Source organism: Protopterus annectens, chromosome 2.part1 (genome assembly GCF_019279795.1).
Source record: "Protopterus annectens isolate FY-2018-M chromosome 2.part1, PAN1.0, whole genome shotgun sequence".
Taxonomy (NCBI): Eukaryota; Metazoa; Chordata; order Ceratodontiformes; family Protopteridae; genus Protopterus; species Protopterus annectens.
This window is the reverse complement of record NC_056729.1, coordinates 1,462,540,485-1,462,559,438: the sequence shown is the minus strand read 5'-3', so window position 1 is coordinate 1,462,559,438 and position 18,954 is coordinate 1,462,540,485. Positions and strand designations below refer to the sequence as shown.

At 41.5% G+C, this 18,954-nt stretch overlaps 1 protein-coding gene across 1 annotated transcript in view; it reads right to left on the bottom strand.

Annotated features, from left to right (window-relative positions):
• Positions 1 to 18,954, bottom strand: part of RFC1 (replication factor C subunit 1) — a 1,497,679-nt gene that overhangs the window by 706,767 nt on the left and 771,958 nt on the right. Inside the window, exon 10 of the mRNA XM_044063570.1 lies at positions 11,458 to 11,562. Coding sequence (XP_043919505.1) covers positions 11,458 to 11,562 — 105 coding nt within the window. The remainder of the gene's footprint in view (positions 1 to 11,457; positions 11,563 to 18,954) is intronic.

Below are 18,954 nucleotides of genomic sequence, written 5' to 3'. Positions count from 1 at the left end.
AGCATTCATCCATAGAAAAGGTAAGGTGGCTGTTAGATATCCACATTTCACTAGCTTATCACCAAATGATGGGCAAAACCCTAATCCTTTACTACTCAAGGAGGAACTAGCAGCATCCAAGTTCAACATAAGGGAGGAATTACCTTAAGGAGTATAACCGATATTTAGCCTCCTGCTTCTTTGACTTCTCTTGATGCTCCAACATAATCATCATCGTCATCAGCCCCCTTTTATCCCCATTTTTCTACATGGGGTAAGGGTATCGTGTTAACTGTTGCCAACTCTCTCGATTCAGTGCCACACTCCTGCCTTCAACACTTGTGTCCGACTGTCGCAGTTCTTCTTTCACACAATCCATCCACCTCTTTTGCTGGATGTCCTCACTTCCTCTTACCTTCTTCCTGTCTGCCCCAAATCTTCCTCAGCAGATTGTCTTCTGCTTTTCTACACATGTGCCCACACCACCGTAATCTGTTGGTCTTTGATCTTTTCTGCAATTGGAGCTACTTTGGCTTCTGCTCTTATGTCCTCATTTCTTCGTCTGTCCCGCAGTGTGTATCCTATCACCTTTCTTAGGTACTTTATTTCCATCACCTCTAGCTTCAACTGTTCTGCATTTACTGCCCAGGTTTCTGTACCATACAGCAGTACTGGTCGCACTACTGTCTTGTACACCTTACTTTTCAGCTTCTTTGGCATTTTTCTGTCATAGACTACACCTGATACTCCATGCCAGTTGGCTGCAGCCCCCCGACTCTAGCTTTGACCTCTTCATTCAGACTACCCTTCTCAACTACTCCTCCCAGATACTTGAAGCTGTTTACCTGTTCCACTACCCTCCCCCTCTATCTCTATTCTCAGCTTCTTCTGATTTCCCCAATTTGCTGCCATTAACACTGTCTTATCTGTGCTTAGTTTCATCCCATGTGCCTTCAGATTTGCATTCCATTCTCCTATCCTTTGCTGAAGTTCTAGCTCACAGTCTGCCTGTACTGCCACATCGTCTGCATACAGCAGCTTTGTTGATCTGTCCCCTCCAATCTGTTTGTTAATGTAGTCCATCACCAGCATGAACAGCAGTGGGCTCAAAGCTGAACCCTGATGTACACCCACTGGGAACCCCTCTGTGAGGCCAAACACTGTTCGTACTTGAGTCATTGGGTCCTTGTACATAGCCTGCACTAATTCTACCAATGTTTCTGGGACTTCAAACCAACGCAGTACTGCCCAGATCAACTTTCTTGGGACCGTGTCTTATGCTTTCTCCAAGTTTAGGAATGCCCAGTTGGACACTCCTCATCTCTAGCTTCTTCAAGTATCTGTCTCAATGCAAACATCGGGTGAAATGTGATGCATCCTAATCTAAATTCAAATTGCTCATCTCCCATCTTACATTCTACTACTCTGCATATCCGTTTATCAATCATCCTCTCCACAAATTTCATACAATGTGATAGGAATTTGATGCCTCTGTACTGCCCACAGTTGTGGATGTCCCCTTTGTTCTTGTACACTGGCACAAGTATGCTTATTCTCCAGTCATCTGGGATGCACCTTTCTCTCCACACTGCTATTAGTACTCTCAGGAGCCATTTCTCCCCTATCTCACCCAGCATCTTTATCATATCTGCTGTGACCTCATCTGAGCCTGCTGCTTTTTTTGACTTCATCTTCCTTAGTGCTGTTCTTACTTCTTCTAGGGTGGGCTCCTCCTTCTCTCATTGTAGCCTGTTTCTGGGGCAGTACAGCTTCTGCAGGGTTTTCTTCATTCAGAAGCTGCTGGAAATACTCCTTCCATCTGCCTTTTGATGACCTCTGGGCTGGTGAGCAGGTTGTTGCTGGCATCTCTTATGAAGGGTGTGTGACTATCTTCATCATCTTTCTGTCTTTGCCTTGCAACCTGATAATAGTTTCTTTGTGTCCCTTACTTAGTCACTTTCCAGAAGTTGGTACAGTGCCTCCAATGCCCTATTCATTGCTATTGTAACTTCTTTCTTAGCTTCTTTGTTAGCCAACCAGTAGTCCTTCCTAGCCTGGTCGGTCTTTTCCATCTCCCACTACTTCTTGCACTCCTTTTTTTCTTTTGAGAACTTCCTGGACTTCTGCATTCCACCACCATGTTTCCTTATGTACCTTATTTCCATACCTGGCTTGGCCACATATCTTTTCTATAGTCCTTACACATGCTGTTTTTAGGCGCTGCCAGTGTTTATGCTGTGGGCCGACTGTTTCAATGAGGATGACTTTGCAATCATGGATTCTGCCCCAGTGCATTTTTCTTACTAGGAGGAAGCCTACCAGAGTTGCATATTGACTACTCTTGTATGTGATCTTGTGACTTGTCTCTCTTTCTGAACTATGTGTTGGCTACTATCAAGTCATTTGCCAGAGATAAGTCTAGAACGGCTTCTTCTTTGTTCCTGTTGCTCCACCCATGTGTAACCAGGAAGTCCTCATATCCATGCTCCAACACTGACCTGGGATTACATGAAAGGATCTTGCAACCAATCCCTGAACTGGACAACCTCAACTTCCACCACCATGAGCAAAGTTATGTATGCTTCCAGCTTCTTACACCTCTATGTTTAGCTAGTAAGGCTAAAATAGTAGCACTCAGGACAGTTCTTGACAATGTGCTTCTTATCCAGAAAATAAAGAAAATGCCAGTTAGAGATACTGGACAATTTGATGTTCGCAAACATTCAGACAACATAAACTACACAGACGTCATGCAGTATAGTCTTCCCATGAAGAACATTAAAGATGGGTATCTGTACTGTGCAAGCAGAAGAAAAGAAATTAGTGGCAAACTGGTTCTGTGGTGGAGAGGATGTTGGCCTTACTGCAACAAAGGCAACTGGGATCTGATTAACAATTCCAATATTAGAGCACCCAGGCAGGGTGGGGAGGGAGATGTGTGAAGGGCCATGGCCTGTTTGCCTCTCCCTGAATGGAGGACATACCAGTTGCACAATTTACAGAAATAAAGTCCTAGACTCTGGATGAAGTAACCACCGACAATAAAGAAGAAGCAATAAGTAAAATAAAACTCACTGGATACACACTGCACGTAACTCTTTATTTAGAAAAAAATGTGAGAACTTTTGCAGAGTCCTCTCTGCTTCATCAGACAAATTATAGCAGTTAAAACTTAATTTAAATAGTGATGCATCATGGTGTCAACCAATCAATTCTATGTTAAAATCAATACACCAAATAATACTACACAGAGGCTGTATAGAATGTGGGGTTTTTGTTTGTGTCTTTCGGCTTCCCCCGGTTAGGGGTCGCCACAGCGGAAGTCCGGTCCGCTAATGATTGGTAGTTGATTTTTACGTGTCGAGTTACCAGCCCTGACACAACCTTCAACGAAGGTACACCCACTCACGCATACCTCCACGCAGAAGACGCTCTCGCTGAGAATCGAACTGGACAGCGCCTTACTGTGAGGCGACAATGCTACCGCAACACCACCACTGCCGGTTGCTGTATAGAATGTGAGGTACATTTCTAAAATTTTCTAGTTACAATATTAAAAGCTATATAAAAAATACTAAATAACCAGAGCATCAGTGCTTCAAGGCTCTGTTTCTAAGAAATGGTTTTAAAGAAACCTTGGAGTTTAGGCCAGATGGTCTGTCTGCTTGGAACTTAATAATCCATTCTTGTTCCAAAGCTTCAGTATTGTTAGTAATATTTCCACCTCTTATTTCTATGGACAATATGGAGAACCAGGAACTTAAAAGTGTGTGTGTGTTCCCTTCTTGCATCACATGCACTGCTAATGCATTGCTTTCTTTTTGGTTTCTGATACATCTCTCATGTGTTCTAAAATTCTGTTCTTCAATAATCGATTTGTTTTATTACCTATATAATAGTCAGGACACTTCGTGCAGAAACTAAAGTATACTATATTTGTAGTGTGACAGCATAGAAGTGTGTATCAATGGAGAAACCTCTGATAGGGTGTTTATACTGTCCCCCACCAAAAATGAATGGGCATGCTGTGCATCTCCTGCAGGCAAACGTGCCATTCCCATCAGACTTTACATACTTTGGCTCATCTATTTTTTTGTAGCATAATTGTCTTTTTAGAGACTTATTATTTTTAAAGGAGAAGGATGGTGTTTCTCCTATTATTCCATCGAGTTCTTTCACACTCGATAGGATATCCCAGTTGTTTCTGACTATGTCACAAACTATAATAATGTTACTTGCAAAAGTCAGTGGTACTCGCAGCATATTATTCTCTACATTTCTTGCTGTGCCTGAAGTTATTATAGTATTAACATTTTCCTTGGTTAAAACATTTGCATGTTTTCTTCTAGCATTATAATAAGGTTGGCATTTCCCTTCCATTTCTTTCCATGCTAAATCAATCTGCCTCTCAATAGCTTTTATTTTGTATCCCCTTTCACTAAATTCATGCTTAAGAAGAGTCGGTGTTTCACATAAAGTTGCATCATCATTGTGTAGCCGCATACAACGAACTATCTGCCCTTTCAAAACATTTGCTTTTGTAAAACCAGGATGCATACTACTGTTATGTAAAACATTATTTTTCCTGATAGGCTTCCTATACAATTAAGTAAAAATTAGTTCAGGGGTGTCTCTTTTAACTTTCACATCTAAGAAGTCAATCTCTGTCAGAATACTTAAGGGTAAATTTTAAGAATGGAGTAATAGTGTTAATGTACTCTAAGAATTGTTTAAGATTAAACTCATCATCATGCCACAGCAAAAAAAAAAATCCACAAAGCGTTTATACCAAATAATAGATTTAGCAAAAACATTTCCTGTGAGGATGTTATCAGTTTCCCACTGCAACAGAGATAGGTTGGCGTAGCTATTTGCACAAGCTGTGCCCATAGTCACGCCAACTTTCTGTATGAAATAACTATCTCTAAACATAAATATGTTGTTTTCTAGGACTATCTCCAATAATGCACAAATTAGTCTTATCTTATTGCCTTCGGTACCTCTCCTGACAAGTAATTCTCTAACATTTTCTATCCCCCATGTATGGGGGATCACTGTGAACAATGACTCTATATAAAGTGTCACTAGCCAACATGGGTCATCTAGCGCTTCAAGGTGTATACTTATGTCATTTAAAAATTCCTTAGTATCTAATAAAACAGTTGTACATTAATTTAAAATAGGATGCAAGTTTTTTTCAATATACATCGATAGTGGCTCAGTCGGCATCCACTGCTAGATACTACAGGCCGCACAGGTGGGTTCATTAAATCTTTATGAGTTTTAGGCAAACCATAAATTATTGCCACTACTGGAAAATCTGTTTTAAAGTACTCAAAAAGTTGCTCAGTGATCATTTCTGTTATTAACAGATCAAACAATAGTACTTGTAGCCTGCCCATCAAAGCTTTCACATAGGTATGAGAAATCTCACAGTAAATAGTAGCATTATTTAGGTGTGTTTGCATATTATCAACATAAATGTAGGTGTGTTTGTATATTATCAACATAAACTTCTCTATCTAGAATAACAATCCCTCCGCCTTTGTCGGCAGGACGAATTTCAATGCTGTTCAAGTGTTTAAGGTCTGCAAGTGCTTGCTGTTCAGAGCTAGACAAATTGTGAAATACATTACTTCCTTCAGTTAATTTATTCCTCAGTTGCTTTTCAAAGATGTCAACAAAGAAGTCAATACCAGAGTTACTGGGAGGTATAAAAGCACTAGGTTTCTTGAAAAAATTTAGGGGAGAAGTTTCATTACGAAAATAAAGGGCTTTTCATCCAGAAAAAAGGTAGTCATTGTCCCACTGTACTCATCCCTCATTAGACCCATTATAGAATACAACGCCACGTTTGGTATGTACCTCTCAAGACATCTGCAACAACTGGAAATATCTCACTAAAGAAATCACAGGTCTAAAGCAGATGCCCTACACTGACCACCTTAAAAAACTCCAGCTATACTCTGTCGCATATCATCTACTCAGAGGTGATCTCTGCTTAACATACAGGGCTATTTCAAACCCAGAGCTGTTGGACATGCTACACTTAAAGAACTCCAAATCCCTCAGAGCCATACACTCCAGGGATCTAAACCTTGTAATCACAATAAACAAAACATGCTGGAGGGATAGGTTCCTGACCCAGAGACTCCCCGGACTCTGGAATAGATTTGCCCTTACATGTCAAGCAGAGTGCCTCTTTGGCCCTCTTCAAAAGGAACCTTGACGATTGGATGAGAGAAAGGAAATTCACCCCGGGGATCACGTCAGTCGCCCTGCTAGACAGGGGTCCAGGGAAGTAAATAGTGTGGGAAGAAATAGCCAGGGAACAGTTATGGCTAGGCTTGTATAGGCCCTAGGGCTGATAGCCTAGTACCAACCTATGAACCTATTTAAGGTTTAATGTCCTGCCAAAAAGTTTAAGTTCTTTTATTGTATTAACTAAATCTACTGTTTGAGCTGGGACAAAACTCAGTCCTCTATTTAAAAGAGATAGCTGAGAGTCATTTAAAGGAAAAGAGGAAATATTAAAAACTAAACCTGCTTTGTTCTTTTCCAAGTTCTGTTTTGGTCGTCCACACTGTGTGTTCTCCTTGTCTTGCCAAAGAAGCGATTGCGAGACCTCCCTCGTATCGGTAGCGGTTTCTCTAACAAAAAAGCTTAATTTATACCATTTGAGCTGCTCCCTTCAGCTGTAATTGTTTTTGCTTTATTTATGTGAGCAGGGCGTAGTAATGAAGTATTTTTAGGTTTGACTACTGGTATATTTTCCACTGTAGGTAATATTGTATCAGCCAGAGATGCAGAGTTAGCAATTGTTTGAGATAAACTAGCAGGTTGCATTTTCTCACAGTTGGAACTAGTAGCTTGTGCATCAGGAGTGCTTTGCATACTTGTTACCTGCTGTTCATTATTTATAGGGCTACGCCCACTTCCTAATTGTAGCCTTTGAGTTTCCTGCGAGTTCCTTTCACGATTCCCAAGTCTCTCTGGATTTTACGTGTCTTTGCAGTAGATAAGCATTTTTCATACTGATTAATTTGTTCATGTAGTTGGTCAATTTTATCAGTTATGACTTCACCGGGGAATGTATCAAAGATATTATTATGCAAGGTGTGCACTTCTCTTAAAAACTCATTTTCTTCAGATTTAAAGAAATCAACTAAGTTGCATGTACTTGGCACTACATTCTAAATCCAAATTTTGCCAGCATTTTAAGAGGTCTGGATATGTCTGCCCATAACTGGGCATAGTTAAGTACTCTTAGACCTCTAGATACAATTTTCAATTGTAGGCATGCCTCTAGGTGAAAGCATTGCCATTGTAAATGCTTATATTTGTATAATTTATTCTCAAGTGTCCTGAAACTTTGTAGAAAATTCTCATATTGCCTATTGTCAAACTGTGTACGAACCTCAGTTTGTTGTAGTATATCCTGCATTAATAACGGATTGCCATGGGTGTTTAGTATCGAATAAAGTCGTTCATTCATCCTTGTTTGGCATATTTTGAAGTCTACCTATTCGTGGCTACCCCAGCATAAGTTGTAGTATCATCGACACCTGCCATGTCCAGGTAGAGGTAAAAAGCTTCAAAATACAGAAATAAAGTCCCCGACTCTGGATAAAGTAACCAGCGATAATAAAGAAGAAGCAATATGTAAAATAAAACTCGCTGGATACACACGGCACGTAACTCTATTTAAAAATAAATGTGAGCGCTTCCGCAGAGTCCTCTCTGCTTCATCAGACAAATTATAGCAGTTAAAACTTCATTTAAATAGTGATGCACATGGTGTCAACCAATCAATTCCATATTAAAATCAATACACCAAATAATAATACTTAAGATATATATAAAAAAAAAAATATATATATATATATATATATATATATATATATATATATAAAACACAAACACAGAGGCTGTATAGAATGTGGCATACATTTTTCAAATTTTCTAGTTACAATATTAAAAGCTATATAAAAAAGCATAAAAAATACTAAATAACTAGAGCATCAGTGCTTCAATGCCCTTTTTCTAAGAAATTGTTTTAAAGAAACCTTGGAGTTTACGCCAGGTGGTCTGTCTGCTTGGAACTTAACCCATTCTTGTTCTAAAGCTTCAGTATTGTTAGTAATATTTCCACCTCTTATTTCTATGGACAATATGGAGAACTAGGAACTTAAAAGTGTGCGTGTTCCCTTCTTGCATCACATGCATTGCTTTCTTTTTGGTTTCTAATATCTCTCATATGTTCTAAAATTCTGTCCTTCAGTAATCTATTTGTTTTATCTATATAATAGTCAGGACACTTCGTGCAGAAACTAAAGTATACTATATTTGTAGTGTGACAGCATAGAAGTGTGTATCAATGGAGAAACCTCTGATAGGGTGTTTATACTGTCCCCCACCAAAAATGAATGGGCATGCTGTGCATTCTCCTGCAGGCAAACGTGCCATTCCCATCAGACTTTACATACTTTGGCTCATCTATTTTTTTGTAGCATAATTGTCTTTTAAGGGACTTATTACTTTTAAAGGAGAAGGATGGTGTTTCTCCTGTTATTCCATCGAGTTCTTTCACACTCGATAGGATATCCCAGTTGTTTCCAACTAGGTCACAGACTATATTAATGTTACTTGCAAAAGTCAGTGGTACTTGCAGCATATTATTCTCTACATTTCTTGCTGTGCCTGAAGTTATTATAGTATTCACATTTTCCATGGGTAAAACATTTGCATGCTTTCTTCTAGCATTATAATAAGGTTGGCATTTCCCTTCCCTTTCCATGCTAAATCAATCTGCCTCTCAATATCTTTCATTTTGTATCCCCTTTGATTGACTTAGCATGGAAAGAAAGGAAAGGGAAATGCCAACCTTATTATAATGCTAGAAGAAAACATACAAATGTTTTACCCATGGAAAATGTGAATACCATAATAACTTCAGGCACAGCAAGAAATGTAGAGAATAATATGCTGCGAGTACCACTGACTTTTGCAAGTAGCATTAATATAGTTTGTGACAGTCAGAAACAACTGGGATAATATAGTTTGTGACAGTCAGAAACAACTGGGATATCCTATCGAGTGTGAAAGAACTCGATGGAATAACAGGAGAAACACCATCCTTCTCCTTTAAAAATAAATCCCTTAAAAGACAATTATGCTACAAAACAATAGATGAGCCAAAGTATGTAAAGTCTGATGGGAATGGCACGTTTGCCTGCAGGAGATGCACAGCATGCCCATTCATTTTTGGTGGGGGACAGTATAAACACCCTATCAGAGGTTTCTCCATTGATACACACTTCTATGCTGTCACACTACAAATATAGTATACTTTAGTTTCTGCAAGAAGTTTCCTGACTATTATATAGGTAATAAAATGAATCGATTATTGAAGGACAGAATTTTAGAACATATGAGAGATATTAGAAACCAAAAAGAAAGCAATGCATGTGATGCAAGAAGGGAACACACACACTTAAGTTCCTGGTTCTCCATATTGTCCATAGAAATAAAAGAGGTGGAAATATTACTAACAATACTGAAGCTTTGGAACAAGAATGGATTATTAAGTTCCAAGCAGACAGACCACCTGGCCTAAACTCCAAGGTTTCTTAAAAACCATTTCTTAGAAACAGGGCCTTGAAGCACTGATGCTCTAGTTATTTAGTATTTTTATGCTTTTTTATATAGCTTTTAATATTGTAACTAGAAAATTTTAGAAATGTACCACACATTCTCTGCAGCCTCTGTGTTTTTCGTATATATTCATATATATATATATATATATATATATATATATATATATATATATATATATATCTTTTATACCATATTATTATTTGGTGTACTGATTTTAACATAGAATTGATTGGTTGACACCATGATGCATCACTATTTAAATGAAGTTTTAACTGCTATAATTTGTCTGATGAAGCAGAGAGGACTCTGCGAAAGCGCTCACATTTTTTTCCTAAATAAAGAGTTGTGCCGTGTGTATCCAGAGAGTTTTATTTTACTTATAGTTGCACAATTTCTCTGGTGGAGACAAAGGAAATCACCACTTGTGCTTCAAGGGGAGGGGTATAAAGTTACTTTTCAAGAAATGCCTCTTGCAAAAATGAAAGGATGCCCTAAAACACAGCCCACTGTATAACCCCCCCCCCCCCGCTCCTTGTTCGGTAAATCGTGTAGGATAGGGGAGCAAATAAATTCAAACCACATCTGACTGCTCTCTAAATAAGAGCCTCTTCTGGCTAATACCTCACCCCAGTGATGCGGAACAAATAGGCAAGTTAATGGGCTGGGAGGAAGATGATGGCTAACGGACAGCAGGACAAAGAAAGATGAAAAAGAACAGAGTGGCACAGGAGCTAGGCAGCCTTTCAAAGTCGTTTGCAAAACACTACTGCATAAATCCCCTGAAAGCAGGTGTGCCCCTGGTAGCGATCAACTGCAGAAAGCCCATTAGTAGATCAAGTCTGATCTCTTAGTAAAAAAAAGAAAAAAAATGTAGCAATGAAATATGTGTTATTCTGGTTCAATGCTTCCTTCTACCAAGGCAAAAGACAGCTTAAAACCATCTTTCCTAAAGAAAGTGAAGGTCTGGTGCTGAGGACAACAGGGTAAGGGGCTGCATCATCCCCAGCTAGTGCTAATCAATTTGCATTAAGCAACAACATATCTAGAATGACAGGCTGGGAAGCAGAGCAAAGGAGGCTTGGAACTCCTCAAGTCTGTGGAAGACACAGAGGACAACAGAGAGGTCAAAACCATGACAGCATTGGGGAAACACTGTTTGATGTTTAGCTATATGATGAAATGGATATTATACCCTCCTGGTCCAGTGAACAAAGTTTTGTTATGAATGGGACAGGACTGGCCACTATGAGTACACTTCTAGAATTTACACGAAAAATGAAATACTCTCCTTCTCCTTAAACAGTCTTAACAGGGCCTTTGGTGGTGGGGGAAATCGGACACGGAAATTCATCTAAAACTTTTATCTGCTTACCAGAGTCATATTTAAGCTATTTTACAAAACACATTTCATATATTTATTGACATTTGATTAGTTTAAATAATTACAACAAATTAGACAATATAAAAACATTGCCTATGCATTATACAGATTTTTAACCAATCATTTAATATTTACAGAAATTTTAGATAGACTTACCTTTATTTTCTTTACAAACTAACACAAATAGGAACTGTAATATGAAGGGAGGGGAAAACACGCTTATGGTATATTTAGAGAGAGAGTCAGGGAAGACAGAATGCCTTGGTATGGCCAGCAACCTAACTAATAACTACTCCCCATATGTGCACTGTGCAGCTGTAAGCAAAATCACTTGGTGCTTCTCATCATTTACAGCTCAGGCATGGAAAAGTTGGCGCCAAATGCACTTTTCAGGATACCAACAAACAAAAAATCAATCAAAACAAATACCAAGTTCAGACCTCAGCTTCAGCAGCTACTTCATATTTGGATTTCTTGCCTGGACTATTGCGGATTAGGTCCAGCAGTCCATCTTCATTAATGACTTTTGTACCCAGTGATGCTGCCTAGTAAAAAGAAAAAAAAAAACAATTACAGCTGCAAACAGATTATGTACTTTTACTTACTTAACCAGATCCTCTTTGCTGTATGCCAGTTACTTTGCAAGTCTACTGCAGCAGCAATGGCCTTCTAGAAATGTTTAGACTTTTCATAAAAGTGTTGTTTAAATTGTGATTTTTTTTTTTATAAATACAAAAATTAACACCAGGATTGTTATGTACAGGCTTTCATGATTTGAGAGGCAAGTACTCAAGTGCTTGAAAAGGGAGGTGTGAAATTTTAACTGCATCCACTTAAAGGTATACATATAGCTAGGTATGGTACTTGTAATTGCCTAGTATTGTCCCCATGTTCCTAATGCAATGAACTGTTATTGCCATGTACATAAAGCACAAGAAATGACAGTTGTGCAATCTGGTTTGAAATCTGCACACCTGTCCATTTGTGTATTTTTTTGGTTTTGCTGATATCAGACAAACCATAAGTGCAAACGTTTATTTTCAGACAAGATGCATGACACCAAAACAGACAAAATAAGTAAAGGCACTCGTGGCAACTTCTGTAAGCAAAAAGTACAGTAGTGTACAATTACCATAAATGTAGATGTTCGAGTGTACTCACTGTTGCAGTCATCACATTTGGGTTATCTGCCTGCAAGTAGCCCTCAGCTGGCCGGAATACCAGAGTCTTCGGATTTCTGCATCGGATGCTGTCGCTTCTTCCATAACGTCAGGTCATCAGGGGTATAAAACATGCAGCAGATGCCATTACATCAGTTTTTCTTGCCCCAGATGTCAGGTGCCCCCATAATAGGAAGCAATTATAATGTATGGAACACCCCCAGCAAAAAGCAAATACACATGAAATAATATATACCAAACAAGAAGGAAAGGTAGAGCCAAGAGAAGTCAGGGGGCTGGAGGGACGGTAACCAGGACTGCAACAGTGAATACACTCATACATTTATGGTAAGTGTACACAACTGTACTATGTTCTTCGTGTTTCACTGCTGCAATCATCACATTTGGGTTGATTCCCAAAGCTAAGGAAGGGTGGAGGCAGTTAAAGAGCATTAGGGCTAGCAATCATGCCCTGTAAGACTGCTGTAGCAAATCCAGCTCTGAATTTAGAAAAGATAGGCAGGTGGTAATGCTTGGTGAAAGTATGTACAGAGCTCCAGGTAGCAGCTTCCATGATGTCCCTGGTAACGACTCCTCTGAGGAATTCCAAAGAGGTAGATGCAGCCCTGGTGGAATGTGATCTTATCCCCTGTGGGGTAGGTATTCCATAGTGCTTGTAGCAGAAATGGATGCAATGGGCTATCCATTTTGAAATGGTTTGCTTAAAAATGGCCTTCCGCTCTGCCCCTGGAGCAAAGCTAAAGTACAGTTTTGTACCTACCATAAAATGTAGATGTTCGAGTGTACACCCTGCTGCAGTCATCACACTTGGGTTATCCTGCCGTCAGGCGGTCCCACAGTCGGCCGGAATTCCAAAGTCTTGGTCCGGCGCCGGTTGCTGTCGCTTCTTCCCTGACGTCAGTGCGCCAGGGGTATATATAATGCATCCGACGCCAGGATAACCCAAGTGTGATGACTGCAGCAGGGTAACACGATGAACATCTAGCAGCTGGTCAGATTTTCTGAGAGGCTTAATTCTGTCCAAATAGAATCTAAGCTGTCTGTGCACGTCCAGAGAATGCAGTATCTTTTCCCCCTTATTTTGAGGGTTAGGGAAAAGGGTAGGCAAATGAATGGACTGTTTCAGAGCCACATTAGACACCACCTTGGGCATAAAGGATGGATTAGTCCCGAGGGAAACCCTGTCCGCATGGAAGATAATGAAGGGTTCCACTGCCATGAGGGCCTGCAGTTCAGACACTCTTCTTGCTGAAGTGATGGCTAAAAGTAAGGCTGTTTTCCATGAAAGGAATTTCAACTCTGCTGTAGCAGCTGGTTCAAAGGGGGAGAAGAGTGAGTTTTTCCAATACAAAGTTAAGGTTCCAGGCTGGAGTGGGCGCCTTAAATTTTTGGCCCCTCTAAGGAATTGCTTTAGCAAGGGATGAGAGAAGAGGGGTGGCTCAGTATTATAATGTGCTGAGATGGCAGAGGCATGAATCATAATTGAAGAGAAAGATAGGCCCTTGTGGAGCATTTCTGTTAAATAATCTAAAATATGAGGTAAGCTGGGCAAAGTTGTCCATCCCCTGAGCCTTGCTCCAGGAACAGAATCTTTTCCAGTTTTTTGAATAGGATTTTCTAGTACTAGGTCTCCTTGCCTCAAGAATGACATCCAGCACCTACTTACTGAGGGGTTGTTAGAGGTAAGCTCAGGGAACTGAACAGGATGCAAGGTTCAGGGTTTGAAGCTGAGGGTGCAGAATCTGGCCCGCCTGCTGGGACAGCAGGGAAGGGGTCTGAGGCAGGTGCCATGGCTGCAGCCCTGTCAGACTGCGCAAAAGGGGGTACACCAGTGCTGGCATGGCCAGTCTGGGGCAATCAGTACGGTCCTTGGCTCGTCCTGTTTGATCTTTAGTAGAACCTTTATGAGGAGAGGCAATGGGGGAAAGGCATAAACTGAGAGGCTTTCCCAGGTAAAGGGCAGGGCATCCACTTTCCAAGCTTGACTGTGGGGAGTTCTGGTGCAGAATTTGTTCAATAGGTAGTCCTGAGGGGAGGCAAACAGGTCTACCTCTGGTGTCCCCCATTTGTTCCTCAAGAGCTTGAATATTTTGGGTTCCAGTTTCCATTCGTGTGGGTCCATGAGATTTCTGCTTAAGTCTGACAGTGAATTTAGTCTGCCTGGCAGGAATTGAGCTTGCAGGTTCACTTGGTAGCTCAAGGCCGTGATCCACAGTGCCATGGCTAGTCTGCAGAGTGGATAGGAATGGGTTCCCCCCGCTTATGTACCACATAACTGTGGTGTTGTCTGTCTATCAATAGTTGTCCTGGAAGAATAAGGTCTTTGAAGATTGTCAGAGCATTCTGTACAGCTAACATTTCTTTTTGATTGATATGCAGGTGCATCTGTCCTGGGTTCCATTTGCTCTGAATGCACTGCCCTGCCATGTGAGCCCCCCCATGCATAGTCTCATGCATCTGTTAAGAGTTTGGGCGGCAGGGGGTTAAGTGAAAGGGAGTCACTTGTTGTGGTAGCAGACCTCTGCCCATCAAAGGAACTCTGTCCTTAGACAAGGAATGATAGGAATCATTGTTTCCGGGTCCTGAGAATGTTGACACCATAGACTTTTTAGATACCATTAAAGTTTCCTCATTTGCAGTCTTGCATATGGAATTAAGAGAATGCAAGAGGCCATGAACCCCAGGGCTTGCAGAATTTTCCTTGCACATAACTGGGTTTTTGTGCCCAGTAGGTTGAAGTAGATTGTCAAATAAACTTGTTTATCCGGAGTGAGGAATGCCATCTGGGAAGTTGTGTTGAAGCTTGCTCTCAGGAATACAATCTGTTGTGTAGGGTACAAGGTGTGATTTCTTCTCGTTGATGGTGTACCCCAGTGAGGTTAGACGTCTCTTTACAAAAGCCAGGTGTTGTAATAGCAAATCCTGACTTTCTGCCTGAATCAGGCAGTCGTCCAAGTATGGATAAATCTGAATATTTCTCTGCCTGCAACATGCAATGGCTGGAACTAGGCACTTTGTGAATACCCTGGGCACAGAAGAAAAGCCAAAGGGAAGTGCAGAGAACGGATAGTGCATGGAGCCCGCCCTGAAACGTAGGAATTGTCTGTAGGATTCCCTTAATGAGATGTGCAGATAAGCTTCTTTTAAGTCTAGGGTTGCCAGCGAGTCATCCTTGGCTAGCATAGGAAGAAGCTGTTGAAGAGTTAACATTTTGAATTTTGGAACCACCAAAAAGGTGTTGAGAATAGAGAGGTCCAGGATAGGATGAAGGGTTTTCTTTTCTGGGAACCAGGAACAGTCAAATAAAAATCTTGTCTCCTTTGTTCTGTTGGGACAGGTTGAATAGCCCTGATACTGAGGAGAGAGAGCACTTGTTTTTGGGCCTCCGCCCACTGATTTGGGAGGTGGTCTGGCCATCCACTTGGGGTTGGGAGTGAGTGGAAGTGGAATCTGTACCCTAGGGAAATGGTTTAAAACCCATTTGTCCTGGGTAATGAGGTTCCCAGTTTTTTGCATGCAAGGCGAGCTTTCCTCCTAAGGGAGCAAGTAGTTGAGCAGGGCTTGGAAGAGTTAAAGATAAGTCATTGTGCCATTTTTCCATAGGGGGTGGCTTAGTACTCCCTGCTTTGGAAGTGGGAGCCCCCCACTGCTTAGAGCTGTGCATAGCCTGAGACTGAAGTCTTGGTGGTCTGCTGCTCCTGGGTTTGGACTGAGAAGGCCTGGAAGGGACTGGAAAAGACCAGTTCTTTGAAGGCCAATGCCTACTGGATCTAGGAGGCTGTACTTGTAAGAAATCTTTAACAGTTTGCATAGATTTAGCTTTTTCCTCCATCCTTTTGAGGACTATTTCTGCTTTGTTGCCAAAAAGGCGGTCTTGGTTTAAGGGTGCATCCAGTAATTTAGCTTTAACATGATCTGGCAAGTTTGGTTCCTTAAGCCAAGCATGCCTTCTAAGGACAGACCCAGTGACAGCAGCCCTGCAAGATGCTTCTAAAGCATCAAAACCACATTGCAAAGTATGTTTACCAACTTGTTCAGCAGAATGCATTAACTCTTGCAAATTTGTGTGTTCAGCACAGTCAGGAATCATCATTTTCTGTTTAAGTAGTCCCACAATATGCTGTTGATACTTTAACATGAAACAGGCAATTTAAAGCCCTAATGGCCAAAGTAGCAGAAGTGTATACCTTCTTACCCCATCTGTCTAAAGCTCTAGAGTCCCTATCAGAAGGGGTAGGATTCTTGGCAGTAGTAGCCTTAATGCCTTTAGGTCCTTGGGAAATGGTCTCTGGATCCACAGTAGGATTCTTGAAGAGGAATTTGTGACAGTCAGGTACTCTGTAGTACCTGTCAGGTTTCCTGGGAGCAGGAGGCAAAGTGTCTGGAGTAAGGCTGGATTCCAAGAAAACATCATCTACAATCTCCAGAACAAGAGGTATAGCTAGAGACCTGTGTTGAGCCAGGAGTAGGAATTCCCTAAATAGCTTTTTGGACTCCGAGTAGTCCTTGCTTTCCCAGCGGAAATGCTCCCTAAGGGTATGCAAGGTTTCACCAAAAGAAAAATGCTCTGGAGGGAAGCAGAGGGAATGGAATCCTCTGCATCAGAATCTTCATAAGTAGATAAGGGTAAATCCTGGTAGTCAGAAGGAACAGAGAACAGATTCCTGATCAGAAGAATCAGAAAGAAAATCAATTCTTGGTCTTAGAGGGGGAAGGCTGGCTTCCCCTAATTATGGTAATAAGGTCTTCAGCCATTCTAATCATTTGTTTTTGAGGCATATGGGCCTGAGAATGAGGTTTGGTCGTCGGTTTTCTAGGCGTAGTGCGAGCCTGAGGAATTCTGTAGTCTTAGCTTGAAACAAAGTCGTCGGTTTAATATGAAAATCAGTAGGCCTGAATACACCCTCAGAAGCCGGTGCCTGCACAGCGGATCCGGACCCATCCAAGGTAGAGACATCCGCAGGTTCCATAGTCGAAGCAGCATCTCACGGCATACTAGACTCCAAATGTGTCTCAGTAGAGGCCTGGGAATCTGTAGTAGTGGGTATCGGGGGCTGTGAAAGCACCTCACTGAGTACCGACAGACTGCCGACTAGTTTGACGGAAGCGTTGTCGGCAGTTTTGGACCTATGCGGTCCGTGTGTGTCTTTATCCTTACGTTTTTTCAGATGATCAGTAGTCGGATGGCTTTAAAGCCATTTCGGAGTACAGAGATCGAGAACGAAAGTATTTAACTACAAAAATAGCCCGACAAATAGTTTGGGCGTTGAATAAGGCACAAAACTGACAGCGAGGGGACATAGTGTTCTGGGCCTAAACAGGTGACACAGTAAGAATGAAAATCTCTGAGGTATTTGCTTCCCACAGGCAAGACACTTATTAATTTTTTTCTGACATCGGTTAGAACAAGAAAAAAGGATCCCCAACGGGGTACTTATCTTTTTGAAGACTTCAGGTCTGAAACTCGAAAATGAGAAGTTATGTACCTACCATAACGTTCCATGTTAGTTGTCTTCTTCTCACCTTCTTTCTTGCTGGATGGGTTCGGAGCAGACACTCGGCTCCGACTCGGCCTATACTAAAGCTCGAGAGCTATTTATACCGGTTCGAGGCTACCCTATATCCCACAATGCTAAGCGCCAACTACCCAGATCTCGTTTGATAGCTGAAACCATAGCAGTTCTGATCTCCAACATAAGGAGGACAGGAAACCTCACTCGAAAGTCACCTAGACCTATAGCTACCAGTAAGGATAGCCAAGGGGGCAATACTGAGGCAGGAAGAAGATCCCCAAGGATCCTTAGGTCTGTCCAGGCTAAGGGGATGGGGGGGTGGGACGCAAGAAAGAAGGTGAGAAGACGACAACTAACATGAACGTTATGGTAGGTACATAACTTCTCAATGCTAAGTTGTCAATCTCGCCTTCATTCTTGCTGGATGGGACCGCGTCCCTAGCACCTTCACCCTGGGTGGCTCATTGGAACAGACTCTTGAGAACGGTGGGACCAAAATTAGCCCGGCTTCGGGAGGCCATGTCTAATTTGTAATGAGAGATAAAGGTATGAGGAGAGGCCCAAGTGGCTGCCGCACAAAGGGAATCTATTGGTAATCTAGCCTGAAAAGCTATTGATGTGGCTAATGCTCTAGTTGAGTGAGCCCTGGGCCTTGACGGTAGCTTTTGGCATCTGAGCTGATAGATGAAAGTAATCACAGAGGCCAGCCATCTAGAAAGGGTTACTTTGGAAACTGGAAGGCCTTTCTTCACTGCCGCATAAGATAGGAAGAGCTGCTCAGATTTCCTAGCTTGCTTGGTTCTATCCAGACAGTAACGGAGCTGACAATGAGCGTCCAGAAAATGCAGCTTTTGTTCCGCTCTGTTGGAGTAGTTGGGGAAGAAAACTGGAAGATCGATAGTCTGGTTTAGATTTGCCTCAGAAGAAACCTTGGGTAAAAAGGACGGGTTAGTCCTGAGGGACACTCTGTCTTTATGGAAAACTAGATAAGGTGGATGAATGCAAAGGGCATGAAGTTCTGATGCTCTTCTCGCAGATGTTACGGCGACTAGAAAAAGTGTCTTCCAGGAGAGCAATTTCAAAGAGCAGGAAGCCGCAGGTTCAAAGGTGGGAAGAATCAAGGAAGTTAGAACCAAATTTAAGTCCCACTGCGGTGGGGGGTCCCTGATTGGGGGCTTAAGCAAAAAAATACCTTTAAGAAAGGTTTTGCAAAGCTTATGGGACATGATACTGGAGTCCGAAA